The sequence below is a fragment of the Sinocyclocheilus anshuiensis genome, unplaced genomic scaffold (assembly GCF_001515605.1).
Source record: "Sinocyclocheilus anshuiensis isolate Anshui unplaced genomic scaffold, SAMN03320099.WGS_v1.1 scaffold269, whole genome shotgun sequence".
Lineage (NCBI taxonomy): Eukaryota > Metazoa > Chordata > Actinopteri > Cypriniformes > Cyprinidae > Sinocyclocheilus > Sinocyclocheilus anshuiensis.
The window spans coordinates 1,443,578-1,460,711 of NW_015536474.1; the positions used below are offsets into that span (position 1 = coordinate 1,443,578).

General features: G+C 36.3%; 1 protein-coding gene and 1 long non-coding RNA gene across 12 annotated transcripts in view; one reads left to right on the forward strand and one right to left on the reverse strand.

Moving 5' to 3' along the window:
* Positions 1-17,134, reverse strand: part of LOC107657058 (calcium/calmodulin-dependent protein kinase type II subunit beta-like) — an 80,236-nt gene that overhangs the window by 36,717 nt on the left and 26,385 nt on the right. For 8 of the 11 annotated variants that reach the window (XM_016445171.1, XM_016445300.1, XM_016445232.1 and 5 more), the window contains exons 6-12: positions 10,076-10,148; positions 5,401-5,503; positions 5,139-5,222; positions 3,437-3,531; positions 3,234-3,356; positions 2,904-2,987; positions 2,760-2,802 (exon numbers count right to left, since the gene is read on the reverse strand). In XM_016445171.1, coding sequence (XP_016300657.1) covers positions 2,760-2,802; positions 2,904-2,987; positions 3,234-3,356; positions 3,437-3,531; positions 5,139-5,222; positions 5,401-5,503; positions 10,076-10,148 — 605 coding nt within the window. The remainder of the gene's footprint in view (positions 1-2,759; positions 2,803-2,903; positions 2,988-3,233; positions 3,357-3,436; positions 3,532-5,138; positions 5,223-5,400; positions 5,504-10,075; positions 10,149-17,134) is intronic. The other 3 variants (XM_016445097.1, XM_016445753.1, XM_016445812.1) reach the window with 1 other exon arrangement.
* LOC107657697 (uncharacterized) overlaps positions 11,429-17,134 on the forward strand; it is a 14,533-nt gene continuing 8,827 nt past the window's right edge. Inside the window, exons 1-2 of the long non-coding RNA XR_001630713.1 lie at positions 11,429-11,438; positions 16,410-16,413. This is a non-coding gene — a long non-coding RNA (uncharacterized LOC107657697). The remainder of the gene's footprint in view (positions 11,439-16,409; positions 16,414-17,134) is intronic.

Genomic DNA, 17,134 nt, shown 5'->3' on the forward strand with positions numbered 1-17,134 from the left:
AATACAAATATAAACATTATAGAAAATAAATATAAAAATATAAAAGGATATAAACAAATATCTAAAAAATATTTCAATTTAAAAAGGCAATCCACATATATTTTTTTAATCATAATCAATTTCTCTACTCAATATTTTCTATCATGAAATAGCCAAGGCAAATAGCTGCAGTGTGTCCTTTTTTTGGATAATTCATTTTTTTCTCTCTATCCAAACACCCCATAAAGGGCACTTATAAAATTAACTAAATAAGTACATATAAATAAAATTAATAAATTTTTATGCTAAGAAATTATGTCAATGTCTATTCTTTAACTTGGATGGGTCATTGTTGAAGAGGGTATTAAATAGTCAAGAAATCTTAATTAAGTTATCATAGAACTTCAAAAGGAAAAAATAATATAAAAATAATACATCCCTTTTTTTTTTTTTTTTTAAAAGAGAGTGAACAGAGGCCGAATAAATAATAAGGGAATGACATATGAGGGTAAGTGCGTGGAGTGACGCTCGGACACTCCCACGCCTCCTCTACCACTGAGTCACCACACGGGACGAGGTAATTACAGTAATGAGAGCACAGAGAGGACGGCTGACGAGCCACGGAAGAAGAGAGCAAGAAAAAGAGAGAGCGAGAGAGCATCTAAAACGCTCCTCAAACAGGAACACTGTTGCTTCCGCCCACCAGCCTGCTGTTGAAGTGCGAGCGAGTGAGAGCGTGTGAGTGTGTTTGTGTGTCGGGATGTGAGAGAGCAGATGCTTCATTACAGCAGAAATCAATCACATGTTATTATAAACGCCAGCTCTCACACACAGCCGCAAACATCCAGAATTCTCTTTCGCCGTACGCAGCCCGCTGCTCACAAACGCCACGCACTTCCTACAGAACCACTCGTCTCTGAACCAATCTGTCAGGACACAGCCCAACTCTGAACGCCCAGCTGCTCGCGAAATCGAATAGTTGGATAAGAAACAGTGTATCATTCCCTTAGCTGTGGGATTTCTTGTCTGATGCTTCAAAGCATAAAGCAGGATTTATTAATAGCATGAATATTTAGCTTTGAGATCATTTAAAGAGACAGTTCACCCAAAAACAACCCGTCATCATTTGCTCAGTCTCATGTTGTTCCAAACCATATGGTTTTCTTTCCCAGCATCGAACACAAAGGATGTCAGGCAGAATGTTGATGCTGTTCTTTTTTACAAAAGTGAATGGTGACCATCTGTCCAATAACAACACAATAAAAGCACCATAACAGCAGTTCATTTGACTTGTGCACTATATTCCAAGTCTTTTGAATCCATATGACAGCTCGTGTTAGGAAAAAAGCTTTTACACTCACACAAAGCTATCGTTTGGCTTCAAAAGTTGTATGGACTAAAAGAACCATACTGGTTTGGTAGGATATGATGGTGAGCAAATGATCAAATTTTTTTCATTTTTGGGTGAACTTTGAGTCAGTGTTGTTAAATAAAACTATTTAAAAAAAAGTAAATAAAGCTGAAATAAAAAAATATATATATTAGACAAATTCTTAAAGGGTAAGTTCACCCAATAATGAAAATTCTGTCGGTAATTACTCACCCTCATGTCGTTCTAAACCCGTAAAACCTCCGTTCATCTTTGGAACACAAATTAAGATATTTTTTATGAATTCTGAGAGCTCTCTGACCCTCCCATAGACAGCAATGTAATTACCACGATCAAGGTCCAGAAACGTAGCAAGGAGATCGGTAAAATAATCCATGTGACATCAGGGGTTCAACCGTAATTTTACGAAGCTACGAGAATACTTTTTGTGCGCAAAGAAAACTAAAATAACGACTTTATTCAACAATTTGTCTCCTCCACGTCACCCTGGTGCCATTTTGGAGAATATCCACTGAACGTAAACAGCGTATGCTATTCTGTGTCAGCTGCGTCACGCGGATACGTTGTTTTCAAATCAAAACATAAACAACGTAGAAAACGTATCCGCGCGGATATTCTCCAAAATGGCACCAGGGTGACGTGGAGGAGACAAATTGTTGAATAAAGTCATTATTTTAGTTTTCTTTGCTCACAAAAAGTATTCTCGAAGCTTCGTAAAAAATTACGGTTGAACCCCTGATGTCACATGGATTATTTTACCGATCTCCTTGCTATGTTTCTGGACCTTGATCGTGGTAATTACATTGCTGTCTATGGGAGGGTCAGAGAGCTCTCAGAATTCATCAAAAATATCTTAATTTGTGTTCCGAAGATGAACGGAGGTCTTACAGGTTTAGAATGACATGAGGGTGAGTAATTAATGACAGAATTTTCATTTTTGGGTGAACTATCCCTTTAAACATAAAATGAAAATTATAAATGCCTTGGCAAATAACTAAAATTAAAAAAAAGTTCAAAACTAAAAATTTCTAACACAACAACTGAAATAAAAATAAATTAAAGCTAAATAGAAATACAAAAAATGAATAAATGGCAAAAACAAAATTACTAAAGTATAAACAAAATAAAAATTAAAACTGAAAATATAAAAATAAATGCTAATTCAAAATATGAATACTAAAATAGTACATAAATAATACTAAAATATAACTGTTAAGAGTTTGTGTTGATGCTTTTAGAATAAATTTAGAAGTCTGATTCATGTAATGATTCGTGGTTTTGATTCCTCTACTCAAGAAGTCAAATAGTTCAAATAGTCGAATGATTATACATGTCTTCAATTTGTCTTTCAGGACACAATATCTTTGCATCAGGCTTGATGTGAACTTACCAGAGAAATTGCGCGACACCAGCATGGTGGTCAATATCGCTCCCTACACGTGAGAAAGAGATCGTAACGTTAACAGAGCATCAAGTGGTGGGTTGCAGATAAAATGCTTCCAGCTAATGACTTTTAAAAGAGACATCAGCAGACCTTGAGTTTCCTTCTTGCGTTGAACTTCTTCAGGCACTCGACTGTTTCCTGTCTGTGCATCATGGATGCCACAGTGGAACGTTGCTGCGGGAAACAGGTTTTTATTAAAGGAAAGGAGGGAATAATGAAGTCCTGCCACATTTCATATTGTGAATATTTTGTTTTAGCATGAAATATATCATCTCAGAAGTAATATGTGACCCTGGACCACAAAACCCGTCTTAAGTCGCTGGGGTATATTTGTAGCAATAGCCCACAAACATCCTTTAATTTTTACAATAGTGTATGTATTCTGGTATTTTGTGCTGGTCGGTGGCTGCTAATACTCACGCAGACCCACGGGTGTTTCAGAGCCTCCTGGGCCATGATTCTCTTGGCTGGATTGATGGTCAACATCTGATTGATGAGGTTTTTGGCATCAGGGGTGACCGTGTCCCACTCTGGCGAGGGGAACTACAGGAAACATGGGAACTCATGGGTATGTATTGACTCAGCCAGTTGTACTGTATGAGTGAAATCACAAGGGGACTCACGTCATAAGCCCCAGCTTTGATCTGTTGGTAGAGTTTGTGCTGGTCTTCATCCCAAAACGGAGGATATCCCACCAGCAGAATATACAGGATGACTCCTGCAATCACAGTATAGATATTTCACTTCTAACAGATTCTATGCCATTCTTTGTGTTCTCACAACTCTTCAAGTACTAACGCAGACATTTAGGCACACCTAAAACAACCCTAAATGTAATAATAAATACACATATCAATTCCATAAAGAAACATATACATATATAAACATATTCTATAAAAAATATAAACTTAATTTAAACACCAAACATTATCAAAACGGCTACAATTTTAATGATGTCCAAGTTTATTTCTTAATATAACTTATCTAATTTCCAAAATAATACAACTATATTATAATAAATAACATATAAATAATAGAAATATATTAACAAATGTAAATTGTATGGTTTAATCACTTAAAGCACTTGTATTGAAGTCTAATTTGTGAATAAATCATTGTTTTGAACTGGTTCTTTGTAATAACGTATACACAAAATACACAACCAGGTGTCAGAAAATTTCTGTAAAACTTTCTGTTTTTTGAAAGAAATCAATACTTTTATTTAGCAAGGATGTGTTAAATTGATAAAAAGTGATAGTGAAGACTTACATTGCTAGAAAAGATTATATTTTAAACAATTGCTGTTCTTGTTAACTTTTTATTCATCAAAGAATCCAGAAAAAAGCATTACAGGCTCACAAAGAAAAATATAATATAATATATAAACAATTTTTTTCTGAAAGGTTTCTGAAGGGTCATGTGACACTGAAGACTGCAGTAATAATGATGAAAATTCAGCGCTTTGCATTACAGAAATTAATTACATTTTAAATGATATTAAAATAGAAAACCATTATTTTTAATTGTAATAATATTTTGCAATAATACTGCTTTTTCTGTATTTTGAATCAAATAAAAGCAGCCTTGATGAGCATAAGAAACATTAAAAACATTAAAAAAACATAAAAAAATCTTACTGATACCAAACTTTTGAACAGCAGTGTATATAGTTATATGTGGAAATTATATTAAATAAACTAAAATATAAAATATAGAAAATAATAATAATTGTTTAATTCTATTGAGAAATAATGAACCGGTTCAAATGAACGATTCATTCAGAAACGAGAATTGAATGAATTATTTTTTTGAACTGGTTCTTTGTAATAACTCAGCATGTGTGAATCATTTGACTGTAAGGCAGAAATTTGTTTGGAGACTAAACCTGCCAGGTGGGTTAAAAATTGTTGCTAAACATCACGCGGCCTAGTGATAAACAGTTGAAATTAATTTCTCTCTCTTTAGAGTGTTGGATTTTGAGAATGACTCCTATGAATCCATGAACTGGTTCACTGATATACAAACAATCCTAATAAACCACTTCACCGAAATGAATCAAAATTCCCAACCCCAGACCAAAAAACCACCAACCCACCTACTGATCTGCAAAGTAATTAAACCGCTCAACTATCGATGCTCTAGAGAAAGTGAATGTGAAACACGCCGGTGAAAGCGGCGCTTGGCAACAGCCTCTTGACAACACCTGCCGGAGAAGAGCTCTCCACATCTGAGAGCTGATGTGTCTGAATATGTGCGGGGCGTCGAGAGAGAAAGAAGTTAGAAATAGATGCAAAGAACTCTATCGGGAGGGAGCGTGTGACTCACCACATGCCCAAATGTCCACAGGTTTCCCATAAGCCTCCTTCCGTAGCACTTCTGGGGAAAGATAACCTGGCGTTCCAGCGAACCCTGCATGCGAAAGCAAAAATACACATCTGAAAATGCAACATCCAGGCTCTTTCCAACATTGTATGTTGGAGAAAACCATTTGGGTGGCAGATTATGTGCTTGGAAGTTGCGAAATTAAACAAATAAGGCAAAACGGTCTGGAATTTTTGCTTTGGGAGAGTTCAAAACGACCACGTACCAAACCAGGCCTGCTGGTCCCCTTGCACTTCAATGGCCAGGCCAAAGTCGGCCAGCTTGACGGCGGCGTTCTTGCATTTACTGGCCAAGAGCAGGTTCTCTGGCTGAAGGGGAGATCAGGGGTGCACTCATATTACTGCTGAACCCAAATCTGATACATGTCACCTTTTAAAATCGAACACATAACATACAAGCACAGCTGCGCAACAGATACAGCATACAAACAGAATCAACTCCCAAAATATAAGCTGTGCTGGGCGCCGTGTTCTGTCACTGGTAGAGTTCGCTAGAAGCGTATTTCCTGTGATGTTCTACTGCTGTACATTTAAAATCATATGTGAGCTTGATATCTATGACTTTTGATCATCCAAATGGACCAATGGTTGATTCTCTGAAATAAAATAACTACGGTTAGCATTGCAGGCATTCAATTGTCAAGAAAAACATCTAACAACCAAAATACAGATGACAAATGATGCTAAGCCATTGGTTCTCAATCAGGTAGCTGGAACCAGTGTTATTTTAGTATTATTTATACACTATTATAGTTTATATTATTATTATTAGTGCTGTCAAATGATTAATCGCGATTAATCGCATAAAAAAATAAAAGTTTTCGTTTACATAGTATTTGTGTACTGTGTATGTTTATTATGTATATATAAATACAAACACATGCATGTATATATTTAAGAAAAATATGTTATGTTTATATATTAAATATATTTATATATAATATAAAATATAATAATATAAATATATAAATGTATATACATGTAAATATTTTCAAAATATATACTGAATGTGTGTGTATTTATATATACATAATAAACAAACACTGTACACATACATATATTACGTAAACAAAAACTTTTACTTTGGATGCGATTAATCGCGATTAATCGTCTGACAGCACTAATTATAATTTATTTATTCTTTTTTTTTTCATTATAATTTTGGTTAAATTTGGTCATTGTTATGTGCATTTGACATTTTTTATGCCATTATTACTATTATTACCACTAATATTACTATTACGTTTATGTTTATTTCAGCCATTAGTTTTAGTTCAATTTTGGTTATTTATTCCCAGTTAGTAATTTTTTGTGCTTTAACAAAATGAAAATTAGAAAACATGTTTTTTTTTTTATCTAATATTTATATTTTATTATATTTCAGTTTTATTTTAATTAACAAAAATAATATAATAGTTTTACTTTTAGTTTATTTAATGATAACGTTGGTTAGGACCTACTAGGAGGCCTCAACACACTTTACAATAATTAAAAAATATATATATTCTTAATTTAATTTGTTCCCAACAACTAAAATTTTTATTGTATTTTTAAAGAACCAGGGCTCCCATGGTCTTAAAAAACCTGGATATATGAGGGTTGTTTTAATTTCTAGACTTGGAAATGTATAAAATCATGGAAATATAAATATTTAAATATAGTCATGTCAATACCTAATATAATTTATCATGTAAAAATATATGAGAAATTACATTAAAATTAACCATAACTTGTATTCACAAATGACTGGAAAAGTCATGTAAATTCATGGCTCATTAAGAGTGTGAACAGCACTCCGCTCTTGAAACTTTCAGAATTATGGAATTCTATTATTTCAATTTTTATTTATTTCCCAATTTTAATAAAATAACACTTTGCAAAAATAAATAAATACATGCGTAAATAAAAGAAGTAAGCTACAGTACTTCGAAACAAGTAGCTTTGTCATTAGGGCCTTTCGCACCGTGGGAACCTTTTCATAGTACCAGAACTAATTGTGGAACTACGCACATTTTGGCGTTTTCGCACCGCCGGAACTGGGAGCGATTTTAGTACCGGACTGCCTTTTTCGAGAACCAAATTAGCTCCTACTCTGGAGCAGGGTCTAACCAGCACAACTGGTACTAATCGTGACGTAAGTAGACATTGATTGGCCAAACGCGTATGAAAACACCATCACCCGCCATGATTTAAAACGCTGTGTAAACAAACTGTAAACATTGTGTCAACTTATTTCGCAAGTATGGAGAACAGCGATAGATGGACGGACGCTGAAGTGCAGGCACTTGTAGCAAATGTAGCACTGCCAGTTGTCGTTGGAGATTCTTAGTCCTCCTTTCCGTTTCTTTCAATCGCTTTATGTATACGTCGACTTTACATGTCCATTATTGTGAAACCCGCGAGACACAACAAAAACACAGCTCCGATCACAGCGTCCTCCATACTCCTGTTGTTAATGTTGTTCTTCTTTGTTTCTGTTGTTGAACGCCGCGCACAAATGACGACGCTGTCGACCGGCTTACGTCACTTCTTAGGTACATTTAGTTCTGGAACTAAAGCGGTGCGAAAGGCCCTATTATAGCAGAAGTACCATAAATATCTTCACCTATAAACTGAATATTTTTTGGACGATGGGAAGCCTTGGAGTCAAAAAGGTTGAGAACCACTGATTTTACACACCTGTGTGTGCAAACATTTGTTATAGCTCTAGGGAATGTTAGTTTACATTAGTTTGCTATCGACCTAAAGTTAATTAATACAGGATATAGTAGCATTACGCAGAAGAATGTTATTCATCCTGAAGAGCATTTTAAAGTTGTACTTTACTGTCATTCAATCGCAGTGTTCCCTACAGCACCCTCCTCTGAGACTGGACTGGATTATCTTTAGCTGAACACAGTCAATTTGATTGACAGAACGGGCTCTCAGTGGTCTCAATGATGTCTTATACAGAATTCCGGGAAATTAGCTTCGTTTTTCTCCTTCATGTCAACATGAAACGGCATCCGCACAACAATTTACCGCCACAGATATTTACACACAACACTGACAACATTCAACCAAAGATATCAAGACAGACACTAGGGCTGATTTTGATTTAATGTTGATCATAAAAAAAGAAATAAAGAAATATGGACATATAAGACCATTGAAAAAGTTGGGGTCATTAAGATTTTTTTTTTTTTTAAGCAAGAATGCATTGAATTGATCAGAATTGACAGGAAAGACCTTTATGCTACAAAAGATTTCAAATAAATGCTGTTCTTTTGAACTTTTTATTCATCAAAGAATCCTGAAAAAAATGCATCACTGTTTCTACAAAAATATGAAGCAGCACAACATTTTCAACACTGATAATAATAACAACAAATGTTTACCGAGCATCAAATCAGCATTTTAGAATGATTTCTGAAGGATCATGTGACACTGAAGACTGGAGTACTGATACTGAAAATTCAGCTTTGCATCACAGGAATAAATCACATTTTAAATTATATTCACATAGAAAACATTTATTTTAAATTGTAATCCTATTTCACAATATTACTGAATTTTTGATTAAATAAATGCATCCTTGGTGAGCAGAAGAGACTTCTTACAAAAACATTAAAAAAATCTTACAGACCCCAAACTTTTGAACCTGCATAAAAAATTAAACGGAACATTTAACCAAAGGTATCAATAAATCACACAGAGTCAATTTTGATTTCATTTTTTCACATAACCTACTGTCACTCATTTTGACATAAGGGTTAATAATACATCATCCCACTTAACACGCACATTCACACCTCCACGTAACGTTCAGCGTGAGTGTGTGTGCTGTTATTAAGTAGGTTATCTTCCCTCTGCTCTGGTGGAAGTTGAGCCAGGTGGGAAATTGGGTCCAGAGGAGCAAAGAATCATGGGAAACTTATTCAGTCTCAATCTCTGATCTCTATCTTCCTGTCGTCCTCATCGCGCTACAGATGCCGCTCTGAAAAGAGACGAACGGTGTCTGTGTTCTGACGCTTAGCCGCCGTTGCCATCTGCTGGAGCTATTCGCGGAGCTCAGATGGCATCTGGACGTTTCGGGCTCATGGTTTGAAAAGCGTTCTGATTGAGAATCCGTAGGATGGTGCGAAATGCTCAATGACCTTGAGCTGCATCCGGGGAAAATGACGCTGGAAACGCATCCAGACTGAGATTTGTATAACCTGATTCTTTAAAATATAAAAAGCGACTTCAAATCGGAAGCAGGATTGGAAAAAAGAAGCAACATGAAATCAAACCTGACCCTATTTACTGTATTTCTAGACGTTCCTGATTATATTTAATTATATTGGTGAAAGTGATTCCATTCTAACCTGTGTGTCTTCAAACAAATCACAAAGAAATTGACATAAAATCAACAATAAAAAATGTAATCTGAAATAATAGCACAATTTAAAGTTTTATGCCAGACATAGACATCCATGCACACAAAATATCATGCCAAATCAGATAGCGAGTATAAAAGACAGTTCACCCGAAAAAGAAAATTCTGACATCATTCGTTCACCCTCATGTTGTTCAACCTGTACGAGTTGCTTAAGAAAAGATGAAATTTTGAAGAATGCAAATAACCAAACAGTTGCTACTGTATGGAAAAATACTATGGACGTCAACGGGTACCACAAACCCACATTCTTCACAACATCTCTTCCTGTGTTCCATACAGGTTTTGAATGACATGAGCACGAGTAAATGACACAATTTTCAGTTTTGGGTGGCCTCTCTCTTTAAGCCACGCCCCCTACTGAATATTAACCATCTCATCATAATCGCACATCACACATAGCATATTTGTACACAAAAGCATGCACGATACACGCAGAGATGAACGAATCACCTGTCACTCACCTTGAGATCTCGGTGCACCACGCCCATTTGATGGCAATGAAGCACCGCCTCCAGGATCTGCTGGATGCAGTGACTGCATGCAAACAGCAGGGGGCGCATGTTAGTCTGAGCAACGCCATTCTCTCGTGCACAGGCACAGGCAGGAAATGCAGGCCGATTACAGGGAGCTACTAATAATATAACAGGACATCTTCCCCCTGAATTAATGTCAAAGATTGATGCCAAGCATAATAAAATATTTTAAGTGACTCACTCTTCCTAAAAACTGTCTTGTAAATTTTCATAAAAGTGTGGCAAAGAGTTTTATCTACAGAATGAATCTCCCTACATCATGTCCACATCAAATTTCAACTCCAAATCAAAAGAAAGAAAATAAAATAATCAAAAATACATTAATTAATTTAATTAAGATTAAGATCTAATTAAGATTTTAATTTCATGACAACATTTTACCTCCTGAATTGTCTTATAATTTGGCATAATTTTATATATAGGATGAATCTTCCTACATCATTTTAGACCAAATTTAACCCCCAAATTAAAAGAAAAAAATTAATTTATTTTATAAATTACATTAAAGTGCCCCTATTATGGATTTTTGAAAATTACCTTTCATGCAGTGTGTAACACAGCTCTAAGTGAATGAAAACATCCTGCAAAGTTTTAAATCTGAAAGTGCACCGTGTATAAAGTTATTGTCTCTCAAAAGAAAGAGTCGACTGAATCATTGAAACAAGTCGATTTTAAAACAAATCCCAAGCATAGACTGTATAAAAACATGGACGTAGTGTCCGTGACGTCGCCCGTAGGTTTCTGAAGAGCGTTTTTGAAGCTCAAAGAGGGCGGAGCCGGCCGTCGCCATATTGGCAGCGCGTCACCGCGTGTCACTCTCGGATAATTGAAAATGGGCAAAGAGGCGGGAGCTGGTTGCTGAAACCACACCCACCTAGCTCGACGGTTGTGACAGCAGTGGCAATCCACCTGTCACTCAAGTGGCCACGCCCTTAATTATGCAGAACTTTAAGGCTTAATATAATTTAAAGCAGCACTATGTAACTTTTTCTGTGTTCAAAATTTGCAAAATGTATATAATGAGCGAGTACATCATGAATTCATCTTCCAAACCGCGTTTTTGTCTTATTCCGAATCACTACGGTACACTTATAATAAGTACTTATATTTGGACTATTGTAGCCTGGTCAGGTCGTCACCGCTGCGGAGTAACACATACCTGCGTGAATCACCATAGACATAAACTTAGAGAAGTAGCTCCGCTTGGAATGTTCTTCCGCGGGATGTGTGCAGTCCTGTTTATTCACCGCTAGAGTGCCAAAAGTTACATAGTGCTGCTTTAAACGGATGAGTTATAAAAAAATTCACCCCCCTCACAGCTGTCATGAAGGGCAAAATTAGCTATATAGACCAAAACCACTTTTTGTACCAGGCTGTAAACATATTTATTTCTGCTGTAAAGTTGGGCATTTTAACATGGGGAGTCTATGGGACTGACTCCCTTTTGGAGCCAGCCTCTAGCGGCCAGTCGATGAATTGCAGTTTAAGTCACTTCCGTGTTGGTTTCACGAGAGAGCCCGGAAGGTTGCCGCTTGATCCCAAGCCGTTTCATGTTGACGTCAACATGAACGTTAGCATATTGCCCGCCCACTTGTTGCATGCGTAGACCTGGGAAAACTTGATTTTGGCGTTGGTCTGAATGAAAATGCAAATTCATTCTTTGCCACTAGGTGCCGCTTTTGGAGTTAAAATAGCAGTTTCCCTGGTAACACTGTACACAAAGCAGCACTGAGCTCACAAATGCTGCTTTATCAGGCATTACAGGCATGATGAAATGAAAATGAGACCAATCGGACCAATCACCACAGATTAACGTCACGCAAAGGAGCGGTTTGGAAAAATTAATCGTTGAGCGAGTCGTTTGGGAGTCGTTGAGCAAGTAAGGTAAAAAATAAATGCATATTATAAGACCATGGAAGTGTTTTTTGACCTTGCATGCATGTCAACCTGTTGTTGGGGACTCCCAAAACCAAAATATGAACCTTTCATACCCCATAATAGGGGCACTTTAACATTATTTTCATGATAAAAATACATGTTATTCCCCAAATTCTCAAATGTAACCCCCAAATCAAAAGGGAAAACAATCAATTTGTTTATTTAAAGAAATTAATGATTTTGTTTTTAAATTTCTGAACATTTTAATAAATTAAAAAAAAAAAAATTTTGTGACAATATTTTCATGATAATAAAGCATATTTTATCCCCAAATTTTATCTGTCGTAATCAAGTGGTCAAAGTTTGACTAATCAATTCTTTCTTTGATTTGAGAGTAAAATATGACGTAGACATACAGGTGCATCTCAATAAATTAGAATGTTGTGGAAAAGTTCATTTATTTCAGTAATTCAATTTATTTAATACACGAGTTTCACAATTTGAGTTGAATTACTGAAATAAATGAACTTTTCCACGGCATTCTAATTTATTGAGATACACCTGTATTTCATGAGATTCACCCTTGGATTTATCTTATCTGCAACGAAAACTAAAGGGTTAGCATTCAAACATGTTCAAAAATAAGATAAAAGTAACTTGGGACTTGAGAAAGACAATCACCGTCACCCAAAACAGAGACCCTTTACAGGTAAAGAGAGACACACTAACGGATGAAATAAAGGCTCCTTCTTGATGCTATAAACTCTTTTCAGTCTGCAGAAGTGTTCATGTGCATCAACGTCTTTTGAAACAGCAGACATGATGCTTTTCCTGCGTACCGAAACCCTGTTTTACTGACACAGGAAGCTCTAGCTAACACTACACACTTAAAAACTGCTCTCAAGGGTGAGGGCGGACTGGAGTGTGCTTTTTGGCAGTTGTGTGGTGAGATAGGCTGAAGGAAATGTACCGGTGTGTGAGGAGAGGGAGGTGGATGACGTGAGTCAGGCTGTGTAGGAGTGTGTTGCTGATTTACTGAGAGTGAACGTGTGTGTGTTTTGTGTGTGTGTGTGTGTGTACATGCTGTAAAACTGGAACATACAAAGCTGTTGTCTATTTCTTCCACACTAGGACTCTTCATCTACCTTGTTTTGGGGGCCAAATTGAAGGTGTACAAACACTTTTCAGAGTCATACTAGATCTGGACGTCATTAAAAACTAAACTAAGCACTATTAATAATGTGTTTATTTGCATTAAAATAGGCAGATTTAAAAATCGAACCTTGTTTTCCTTAAAAAGAAAATGACTGATGACAAACTGTGATGTTGGCTTGACAAAGTCAGGTTCTGAAAGTTTACAAATACTTTGAAAAAGTTTTTCTCATAAAATGTTACTAACATGTTTTAACATGATCCGTTAATGGCTGCTAGCATGTTTTAACAAATTGCTAACATGTTTTGGCAAGTCGCTAACTTGTTTTAACATTTTGCTATGATGATTTAACAAGTTGCTAGCATATTTCTAGCATGATTTTGCACTTTGCTAACATCTTTTAGCAATGCTAACATGTTTCTAGCATGTTTAACATGTTGCTAACCATAGATATGTATAGATACCCCATTCGACCGCTCCAGATACGTTGACGCGTCCGCCATTTTGGAACGGTCAACTTGACGTCATTCACCATAATAATCAATGCATATTCAAAGATATACAAGCGTATAAATTGCTGTTCTAGACGCATACAGTCAACTTGCGCTGGGTTCGCAGACCGTTCCAAAAATGGCGGATGGCTTACGTATCGCGGCCCATAGAAACAGTCGTTAATGAGGCATCTACATATATATATATATATATATATATATATGTGTGTGTGTGTGTGTGTGTGTGTTGATAACATGCATTAGCATGATTCAACACATTGCTAACATCTTTTAACATGTTGTTAATATGATTCTAACATTTTGTTAATATGATTTAGCAAGCTCCCAAAATGTAGTAACACTATGCTAATGTGAATTAACATGTTGCTAACATGATTTAGCTAGTTTCTAGTATGATTTGACACAATTACTAGCATCTTTAAGCATGTTTCTAATGTTAATTGGCATGTTTTAACACTATGCCAACATATATTAACATTTGAGCATGTTTAACACAAATTAGCTTGTTCTTAGCATGTTGTAACACTATGCTAACATACATTAGCATGTTCTAACATGTTTTAACACATGGCTAACATGAATTAGTATGATTCTAACATGTTTATGGCTAGCATGAATTAGGATGTTGCTAACATGTTTCCAACCAGTTTAATGTTAAACTAGCATGTTTTAACAGCAAACTTACATGTAACTTCTATCTATCTATCCAAAAAATTAAAAAAAATTAAAAAAAGAGGAAAAAAGTCCTTATATTTTCCTTGCAAACACTAGAGCAAGTGTGATTTTCAGACAGGTTCAATTATCAAATGGAATATCAAATATTTATTATGGAATTTTAGGAAAATAACCTGAGACAAAGTTGGTTAAATGAAATAAATGAGAACTCAATTAAGCCTCCTAAACAATGGCCACGTACACACTGCAGCTAAATTCAGTTCATCTTTCAGTTCTTAATCCTGGTCAGTAATTTACAGAAGTGACAACCGCATTCAACAACCAAATTAACTCCCAAACAATTCAAGTAGTAACAACCACATTACAGAAATTTGGGAATAACCCACAGGGAATGAGATACTTCTTGACTCAGTGTTGCCAGATCTTGCTATAAAAAAAACAGCAAATAAGAACAAGCTACATAAGCAACTTCCAAACATGTAAGCAACTTCCAATAAGAAACTTCCAAACATGTTAGTGGAAATACCAACATACACATACCAAAATTTCACAGCCTGCACCTGCCTACTTTATTAACTTCGTAAAATGGACTGCTTTATGAGCCGAACCCAAACAACAAGCCAAAAGATGCTTAATAATAATAATAATAATAATAAGTGGACATGGCAAACCTTCAAGAGCGTGCTCGTCAAAGCAACCTTTCAAATATTACTTCCAAATATTTATGTACTATTCTTTTGGTTAAAAATAGAAGATACCACAAGACAGAAAAATAAAACTTTACTATGGTTGCAACGCTTTAGTTGGTTACATTTTCATTTAACCAACTTTGTGTATCAGAATTACAATGCAAGAAATGATGGGGAATGAGATACTTCTTGACTTAGTGTTGCCAGATCTTGCTATAAAAAACAACAAATAAGAATAAGCCACATAAGGAACTTAAATGCAAACAGGTTATTGTGGAAATAAGCCACATGCCAAAATATAACAACCTGCACCTTCCTACTTTATTAAAGGGGTCATATGGTGCGATTTCAAGTTTTCCTTTCTCTTTGGAGTGTTACAAGCTGTTCGTGAATAGATAAGATCCCTGAAGTTGCAAAGACTAAAGTCTCAAAACCAAAGAGATATTCTTTATCAAAGTTAAGACTCTGCCACACCCCCCTAAAACGGCTCGTTCTAACACGCCCCCACATATCTAGGTCACTATGTGGAAATAATGATCTTTAAAAAAGCATCATATGACCCCTTTAACTTCATAAAATGGAATGCTTTATGAGCCGAGCCCAAACAACAAGCCAAAAGATGCTTAATAAGCGTTGCTTATAATAACTGGACATGGCAACCCTTCAAGAGTGTGCACTGCAAAGCAACCTTCCAGATATTACTTCCAAATTATTACCTTCCAAATATTTATGTAATTTTACTTGGTTTAAAAATTGCAGATATCGCGAGGCAGAAAAATGTTTCTATGGTCACCATGGTGTCAATCATCTGTAATTTAGGCGATTCACTTCTGTATATAAATGGGGTGTCACTCCTGAAACTTAACAGTATGTACGCAGCCAATAAAAGTGCAACTGGCTACTTTTTCTCCGCCATTAAATCGAGAGGACAGACCTATCAAATGCATCAACAGCAGTTCATACGGCCTGAGCAACCTCCCATTTTATCATGATTCCCCCTTCAAAGAGCATGGAGGTCTGGTTGATGTGTGGCCGAACAGAGCAGATACAGTCAGCGGCTTTATTTGAGCTTTTGAATCAAGACCGCAATGAGCTGCGAGACTCTGAAAGAGCCCTTCACTCAAGTGACTATTAAACAAAACAGCAGCACTTTGTCATCCTCAATGCGAGGCTTGAATGAAACAATGCATTACACGCACCCGAGAATTACCCAATTGCAAAGATAAATGACACTGTTTTGAAACAACAGAGAGGAAGAAAGACAGCGAGACAAGAAACAGAGAGAGCAGAACACACAGAGGGTGAGGAGATACTCTCAGTGCATCAAGAGCAGTTTGGCTATTTTCACAATAGAGTCTGGTGCCGACCCAAGTTCATCTGACCACACAATTTGGCTGGTTTGGTCAATGGGGCACAACTGAGTGTGCCTCACATGCCCTGAAAAGTGAAGCTGCGGGCTCTTTGATCGCCCTCTGGTGGCTGGCTGCAGTACAGGTCATAAACCCCGCCCTCTCCATGTAAACGAATGGGACTTGAGTCAAAATAAAAAAATAAATTACACGCACCCGAGAATTACCCAATTGCAAAGATAAATGACACTGTTTTGAAACAACAGAGAGGAAGAAAGACAGCGAGACAAGAAACAGAGAGAGCAGAACACACAGAGGGTGAGGAGATACTCTCAGTGCATCAAGAGCAGTTTGGCTATTTTCACAATAGAGTCTGGTGCCGACCCAAGTTCATCTGACCACACAATTTGGCTGGTTTGGTCAATGGGGCACAACTGAGTGTGCCTCACATGCCCTGAAAAGTGAAGCTGCGGGCTCTTTGATCGCCCTCTGGTGGCTGGCTGCAGTACAGGTCATAAACCCCGCCCTCTCCATGTAAACGAATGGGACTTGAGTCAAAATAAAAAAATAAATTACACTTCCAATACAATTTTCCTAAAGATGGTTTTAGTCATTTAATGTAGTTGTTATCATGCTGATATATGTTCAATTGTTCGTTTTTGTGATAAGTTTGATTTTAGCTAGTAATTTGATGCTATAAAAATGGGACCTGTCCTTATGGGTGATTGTCA